The sequence below is a fragment of the Dufourea novaeangliae genome, unplaced genomic scaffold (assembly GCF_001272555.1).
Source record: "Dufourea novaeangliae isolate 0120121106 unplaced genomic scaffold, ASM127255v1 scaffold208, whole genome shotgun sequence".
NCBI classification, from domain to species: Eukaryota; Metazoa; Arthropoda; class Insecta; order Hymenoptera; family Halictidae; genus Dufourea; species Dufourea novaeangliae.
In genome coordinates this window covers 1,121,492-1,130,157 of record NW_015374114.1, presented here as the reverse complement: position 1 = coordinate 1,130,157, position 8,666 = coordinate 1,121,492, and the positions used below count along the sequence as shown (strand labels likewise).

General features: G+C 38.5%; 1 protein-coding gene across 1 annotated transcript; it reads right to left on the bottom strand.

Moving 5' to 3' along the window:
• Window positions 1–141: 141 nt before the first annotated feature.
• LOC107190934 lies at window positions 142–5,963 on the bottom strand. The gene is given in 13 exon segments (XM_015579844.1): window positions 142–399; window positions 492–755; window positions 830–1,077; window positions 1,253–1,428; window positions 1,524–1,946; window positions 2,040–2,206; window positions 2,295–3,031; window positions 3,483–4,293; window positions 4,379–4,610; window positions 4,696–5,144; window positions 5,214–5,410; window positions 5,480–5,684; window positions 5,767–5,963. Coding segments are annotated over 13 exon segments (4,224 nt in total). The 5' UTR covers window positions 5,907–5,963; the 3' UTR covers window positions 142–224.
• Between the last annotated feature and the right edge of the window lie 2,703 nt (window positions 5,964–8,666).

Genomic DNA, 8,666 nt, shown 5'->3' with positions numbered 1-8,666 from the left:
TATGTGCAAGCAAATATAGTTCATTAAAGCCTCCACGAAGCAGGCCATAAAGTGCATTTCATGTATTATTAACTGTGTAGTACATATATCACTGTAGTATTAACTTTTATAATAAATAGCATAATAATATTAATTCTCCTTCTGGTTTTCTCCCCTTCCAGGTTCTTTGCTAAATATGTGCACACATTGGGACATAACATTCGATACAGCACGTTCAGTAAGTGTTATCGTTTGTTCAAAATATTGACAAAATTTCTAATTTTTTGCTGCACGTCCGGCATTTGCGCTAACGATTCCTCCATCATGTTACGCAATTTCGATAAATCTGGCATTTTCTCGCACGACTCAATGTTCAATAATTCTGTGAAAAATTGCTCCCACGCAGGTTTCTTCATATACCTGGATATATTTTAATAATTTTTAAATAAACTATTACCGCGTCTTCGTGACTTCGTCAATATTATCAAATGATTCGAATCAATTATACATACCTTGGTATTTTCGAGGTAATGAACCAACGGCCGCCAACATTCGATACTCTCATATAGTTACCAAATAGCAAACAATGACTCGTCGCGGCTAAACAATACAAATCTGTCTGGTAAGTCCATGGTCTACCAGTTTGCATTTCAATGCACGTAAAGTCTTCTGTTTTTATGACTTGAGTGAATGTTGTTTTCTCTGGCAACAGACTCATATCTATGCTACACCCGAAATCTATTAGCTGTATTGTTGGCCTTACATCTTCCGTAGGTCTATAAATTAATATATTTATATACTTGTAACCAATCAAACGGTACCAGTATACGATATAATAACGAATACATACAGACGCATCAATAGAAAATTATCTGGTTTAATATCTCCGTGAATTATTTGGCATTTATGTAAGTACTCTACAATTTGTAACATTTCGATTGTAAAGAATATAGCTAAGTGCTCCACCAATGGTTTACCCGTGGCAATCTTTATCTGATTCGTTACCGCTAACAATGTTCCAAATTTCGAATACTCCGAGACTAGTACACTGCTGTTATTTGCAACATATGCCATCGAGACGTCCATGAATCCACGTAACTGAAACCAAAATGCACGCGTTAATACGCTATTGATTATAATTAATATTATATATACGCGCACTGCCGTCAACATGAAATGATCTAACCACTCGAGTAGTCAACTGATTTGACATAAACATTATCATATTGACATTAATAGTCGATCAGTTACAGTATAGTAATGCATAAAGTACCACGTGTGGATTGGTCAGACGAGCCTTTATTTCTCTAGTGATATAAAATTCCCAAATCCAAGCAGGCTTTTGAGTTTTCAGTGCAACCGTCTGACCTGTTTGCAGATTAACTGCTTTGAATACTGTACCATACATTCCCTTTCCAAGGCACTTTTCCAAATCGTACGCTTCATTACCTGTATATATTAATCGAACAAAAGTATTAGATACCAAATAGACATAAAACGATCGTTTATATTTACAATATGTTATTACATAAAACTACACTGACCAAGCATAACCATAGTAGAAGGCACAAACTTATTTAAATTCGTATCTAATCTCACGTATCCTTCTGCGTGATGGGGTTGGGGGAATTTAATTTTCTTTAAAAGACCAGCTATTAAAATTTTGTCAAATGGATTTATATCTCCCGATGGGAACTCAAAGACTTCCTCTTCGGCTTGTTCCATAGGTTCAAGATGTTCCTCGCACTCCATCGTATCGACCTTCTCTTGTTCCTCGATCTCGTTCAGTTTAAAATTAATCGACTTTCGTAGATCGCAATTCTTCTTAATTTCAGACGTAATTTGATCCACGTTACGTTGCACCGTACGAGGGCTTTGAGCGTGCACAGCTTGAATCTGAGCTTGCATCTTGGGCTCGTACGGTTGACTTGCAAACAGCGGAACATCTGCACCTTCTTCGCTTTCACCTTATCACATAGGAACGATGTGTTTTAGTAGTGCATCGACTAATTCGTATTGCAGGAAACATAGGATTTCAAAAAAGCATTCGATTAAACTACCTTGTTCTTTTATAGGAACCAAATCTTCCTTCGTCAATGTGAACCCTAACGCAGCCGCGGTTCTTGTATGGGCGCTGCTACCAGAACTGCTTGAAATATATTCCCTAGTCGACTCTAATATAACGCTCAATTTCTCCTCGCCTTCACCGTTCGGCGCCTCTGAATTCCTGCAAAATCAAATGGCAAATAAAACTAAAAATATTCGTCGTGGGGAATCCATAATAATTACTGTGAGAAAATGAAAATGTTACACACGGTTGAGGTCCTGTGCATTGGTTCGAATATTGCGGCGCTCCTTCAACTCCTTTGTAGGATTGTTTAAAATGATTAGTCATAGGTGTAGAGCTAGTCAGTTGCGTATTAAATGCCTCGGTAAAACATGTGTCATTGTTGCCGGATAACGGACTAATACCAAGGCTTTCGTCAATATAGAGATTGTTTTCTTCGGCCGGTTTAGATGTCATGTTGTCTTCCATCGGCCCGTTATAGTCGACTACTATAGCATTTTCCTTGTCTTCCGCACCTTCGAGGTATTTGATGTCTCTACGATTCATGCCTGGGGATTTAATGTACGGTAACTCAGGAGGCATTCTGTACGGTTTGCTGGTTTCGATGTCCGGTTCGTGATACGGAGAATAATGAAGTTGTTTCGGAGGTTCCACGTTTTGCTGCAGCAACGGGGAGTCCAACTGCGTGGGATACTGTTGATACGGGATATCGTTCGGTGTCATACTGCCGTATACAGCGTGCTGCATATGTTGCATGTGTTGATGCGATTGATGATGAAGATGCTGATTAGGCGATGCTTGATGCGGCTGATGATGTGTCTGATGGTGTTGAATCTGACTGTGACTTTGCAAATGCGAAGGATGAGAAAGGGACTGATGGTGCGCCATCACATGGGCCTGCTGATGTGTTTGCATTAGCTGCTGATGATGCTGCGAATGGTGCGACCGGGAATGGGATGGTTGTACTCGCTGCTCATGATGTTGCTGTAAATAATCATTTGTGAAATTAGTATACAAGGTGATCCACCAAAAGCCGAACACCTAAATATCTGCCTTGGATATAAGGTTATGAAAGTATGTTTCGGTACAGAGTTGCATCATTTGATGGGTGCAATGCGTTGACAGGACATTCATTTCTTTTTTTTCGAAGCTATTTTTCAGAGATAACAAGGTCATCGATGTTTTTTTTAATGGGTTCATATATTTCGAATGCCATAGTGTTATAGCTCATGAAAGAACAAATTCAACGATGGCCTTGTTATCTTTGAAAAATGGCTTCGACAAAAAATGAATTCTCTGTCAACGCACTACGGCCATCAAACAGTGCAATTCTGTACCAAAACATACTTTCATAACTTTATATCCAAGCAGATATGTTTCGGCTTCTCGTGGATCACCCTTCGAGACTTCACAATACATGTTTTTCGTATTGTACCTGCATTTGATACTGGTACGTGTTGTGTAGTGCAGAACTGTAAGAGGTCTGATGTTCCTGATTGGAGTAACTCTGATGAACGGAATAGTTTTGATGGTTCTCTTGATCATTATATGGTTGCACGTTGTATCCTGAATGGTGCTTACTACTAGACATCGCATGCTGAGTCATAGAGCTATCCATATGTATGTCGAAACCCAATTTTAAAAGTTTCGAGTCAGGAATTCTAGGTGTCATGGTACTACGAAAACTGAGACCTGCAGGTCCTGTGTCAGGTGAACGCCACATGTCCTGCACGGCGGACACTGCTTCCTTTGTGTTCACTGTAAGGCTTTGTCCGAGCAAGTGTTCCTCAGGTTCGGTACTTAAGGACGACGTGTGATGGTGATGCATGAAACTGGAAGCTTGCAATTTATGCTGCGAATTCAATTCCGCTTCTATTCTCTGTGCCTCAAGCCTCTCCGCTTCGAGTCTTTCTGCCTCCATTCGTTCAACTTCCAGTCTTTCTAGCTCTCGTTGTTCTGCCTCGCGCCTTTGGTTCTCTAACGCCAGATTTTCAGCTTCGTACTGCTGTATCTGAAGTCTTTCTTGCTCGGCCTGAAGCCTTTGCCTATCCAGTTCGAACTGTTCGGCTTCTCTTTGTTGCTGTTGCAGCTTTTTGTGTCTCTCTGATAGCTCTTGTCTTTGTCTTAGCATCTCCTGTAAAGAGATATTATGTCTCTGTTGCTCGGCCTCGTAGCTGTTGTGATGGACTTGCTGTTCAGTTTCTCTTATATCATGCGTTTCATTTCTCTTCTCCACAGCTTGTGCTCTAAAATTTAATCAGAATTTTACGCTTCTTATTATAAAAATGCATTCGCTACTTTAGTGATCATCGAAAAAAAAATGATCGTTACCTTTGCAGATACCGTTGAGCCCTAACTTCCTCCATGCTTATATCCATAGTATTAGCGTACACTAAATCTTTTGGATAATGCGGTCTTAATATAATATTTGGATTCGGAGCATCGGGTACAAATACAGGCACTGTTAAATACTCGGGATATTTACTGCCGTCGAAAAAATATGTATGGTTCGGGAATAATCGTAATTTGCCTCCGTCAAATTCATCGAGCTGATCCTCATGAACTGTTATTTAAATGACAATGAATAAGGTCATGTATAGTTTGCATATCGCAAGTTAACACTACTTTTTATAGAAGTATAGTTGCACCTTTGAAAGAGGATTTTGTGACAGACGTTATTAGTGGACACCGTTTGTTTCCATTACCATTCCATGGACCAGGTTTAATAGTGTTTTCTTTATGAATTGTATCTTCTACTGGAACATGGTCTAGTATACTAGTACTCTTCATATCACCAGGAACATCATCCTGTTAAAAATACCTCAATGTTCACGCTTGTCTCTTTAATATTTTCCGGTCTTTTCGTACCTGATATATAGGTATCCTAGAATTTGGATTATGCATCACTGATGGAATTTGTGGAACAATACCGGGATAATGTTCGCGTACACGATGCCCTATGCGTACGCTGCCAACTTTTCTTCCAGCTTTTATTGCTCTTAAAGAACTAAAAGCCTGACGTTGCTCGAGTAGTGACCTTTCATTACGATCGTCGGTGTGACCCAATGTTATACGGGCAACTGCTAATTGAAAATTCCTGAAAAGAAAATACACCTGGATAGCAATGAAAAAATTTACTTAAGCGTATATACTCTGTGATTTATACTTGTGAGCATAATCCAATTCATCTTGAGGTTCTGCTTTGGCAGACAGACCCATTAAATAAACCTTATCGGCACGTTTATAATCTTCTATCTGTTCTAATTCAAAAGCCCATGCCCTGTACATATCTGCAACCATAGTCCCAATTCCATTGTTATATAAAAGTTGATACAGCTCTAATGGATTTTTCTGCATGCTAATCTGTAAGGAAAATTTCTATTAATTTTGTTTTCTGCTCATATAATGAGAAATAACTCTAAAAATACTTACATAATTAATCCAAAGACGTATATATCTACGATCTTGATGATACTTGACCTCCTTCTCAAACATAGCTAAGCATTGTTGCAAAAGTTTACCAATATGGGACTCGTGTCCACTTTTTGGATAACTTTGCTCTACCCACAGTATATACTCGTACCAATTTTCCAAAGGATCATCTCCCTCATAATTTTTAATCGCAGCTTCATACATTCTGAAGATGTAAACATATAAAAATTAATTAAAGGCCATAATTTCAAAACTGCACAGACAATAAGAATTTTCAGTCCACATACTGCTTCTCTTGTAAGAGTAACTGCTGAGCATCTGCATCCTCTTGTGCTCTTAATGCAGTTCCTAGTTGTGTAGCATTTCGACCATAACGCAATGGTTGAATGTTCTCCTTAGAACGTGCTATGGCTGTTGCAGGATCCATTCTTAACACTATATTTTCTTATGAAACTACTTTATATTCTGGAAGGAAGAAAATTCTTTCATTGATACTAATTAAAAAGCAGAAACAGTTAATGAAGCTACAAGCAAACGATTGATAAAAAATGTTAAAAATACATGCACTTGGAAATTTAAAATCCCATATTTGATTGAGAAACAAAGTTTACTTGTCACTAATGGAAACAATGCAAATAAGTTCCTGAGCTATCATAGACTGTCAATTAATATATTGAACTAAAAAATAATGGAAATATTATATCAAAAATACTAAACCACATTGTACATTGCATTGTTTTTTCTTATAAATCGTGAATATTACAAGTAATCAAACATTTTTGGGTAGTAGTTGTTCATTGTTTGGAAGATTATCTGTCAAATTTGTATCTTTACTGCTATAAAAACTAGCTAATGAATACAGATGTAAGAAGAGTAACGTGTAACGAGAATACAATTAAGGACCTTTTTGAAACCTTAGGACGAAGATATTATAAATCGGGAATGGTAAAACTAAAGAAAAGGTAGCGAATAGTTGTGTACATGAAAGGAAAATATATACTTAATCGATCATCTGGAAAAGATTCTTTATTCATATGTTTGACGTGCATTTTAAAAAGCCGCATTAATTTGGAGCGAGCCAGCACTTTATGATGCATCGAGTTAAACATAATGCAAACAATCGGGTGACTTATTAAACGGCAGGGCGAAGCGTAAGTTCTGTTTTCGTTGCGAAAACGCTTACCTTTCGCAAGTATCAACACTTTGCATAATACTCTTTGAATAGCGGCAGACCTTCGAAGTGGAACAGATCTGGTCACGATAACTCCAATAAGGACGCTATCAGTCTAGGTTACGTTAGTCTTCCATTTAACGGCTACAGGGCACCAACGGTTTTTCACTGTCTTCTGCTATTGCTGTGCCTCCAGTGATGCAAGAGTTACGTTTCGCTGACCACGAATTTTAATTCGATCCAGCTACACACGAGAGAATCGAAAACCGATGCGATGATAACTTCACGCTACTTAATACGATTCTCACGCGAATCCCTATTGAAAATTACCAATGGCACAGCTGTTACAGAGAGATTTCGCATGGTCCCACGAGATTGAACCTTCTTTTTCGCCACTGTATCTATAACGATGATTCCCTGAGACGCTAAGAGTGAACAGCATCTGCCCCCACTATAGCTCACTTACCGTAGTACAGGAGCGTTCATATTCAGTTAAAAGATGGACCAAATGTAAACGGAATGGTATACACTTACCCCGTCATGTGATCAATCTCTTATTGGTCTATTTCGTGTTCAACAAGAGCGTATGTCGTCATGGTATAAAGTCAATGATTGCTACAATTATTATATTTGAGGCTATTTAATACTGTATCAATATGTGGAGTTTAATATTGTACAGCGTTCTTTCCAAAAGAACACACCTTACCATCTGAAAGCCTTGAATCTCTGATCCATTGTGAAGCTGTTAAATTATTCCGTACTTAATCAAACAGAATTTATATCATGGACCGTATAAATATACAAATTTGAACAACTGAATTTGAGACTCACCACAAAACAGGGAAAGTGTTATGGAAATTATATAGTGCAGATAGTAGTAAATGATACCATATTTCTGAGTTTGAGTACGATATACAAGAGGAACTAATATTCTGAGCAATAAATCATTCGTTTGAGGCCTCATTTTGTTGTCTTCTGTAAACAGAATTAAGTATAAGCATGTCGCTTTCTTTTAATGGACATTGTATCATACATATTCCTGTCAAAGTTACTCGTCTTCCTTTAAATCCAGTTTCTCTTTTAACTAAATGACAAAGTTAACAAAGTGCACACATCTACTTACAAGGAGATACGATGATGTTCTGACAACATATTTATAATAATATTTGTATAGATGCTAAAAATTACATGAATTGATAACGTATACGTAAAATACCCCGTGTGTTGAGGCGTGGGGTTATAGAACCCCCGAGGAGGCGCCAGAGACCCCGTGTGGTGAGAACGTGGGGTAATAGAACCCCCGGTGGAGGCGCCACAGACTCCGCGTGGTTAGAACGTGGGGTCACAGAGCCCCAGGTGGAGGCGCCACTGACCTGCATGGTTAGAACGTGGGGTCACAGAGCCCCCTGTGAAGGTGCCAGAGACCCCGTGTGTGATATCGCGGGGTCATAGAACCCCCGGAGCACGCGCAGAGCACTAACGTTGCTCGCGCAACTTCAAAATCTGACTGACACTTGTGCATGCTTCCGTGAGCAAATTATATAGTAACCCCAGCAACCATGGCAGTTTCTGCAGATACTAGTACAGCCCAAGTTTAAAAGACGTAGGCAATAGTTAGTTTCTGTACTAACCTGTTGAACCATACAACTATAATTAGTATAAGATTGTACAATATTTATGTAGTTATATTTAAGACAATTCGATGAAATGAAGCTTATATTACCTGACGTATGTTTATTGGAATGTACATGTATACATATAAATTATAATGATATAAAAGTTTGAAATACAATACGATGCGCTACGGTACAATACGTCTATTCGATTCAATTGCTCCCTTGCGACTACATCATGCTATCCGCGTTCGGCTTCGGCGCAGTGCGCTAATACGGAGGCCAACGAAATATCGCTGTAACACTTAAAAAAGTTTTACAGTTCCATTTATATCATTGTCCTGTGAAAATATTCATACTTCCATTAGCATTCATATTCCAATCAATGAATTTACAGAATAAG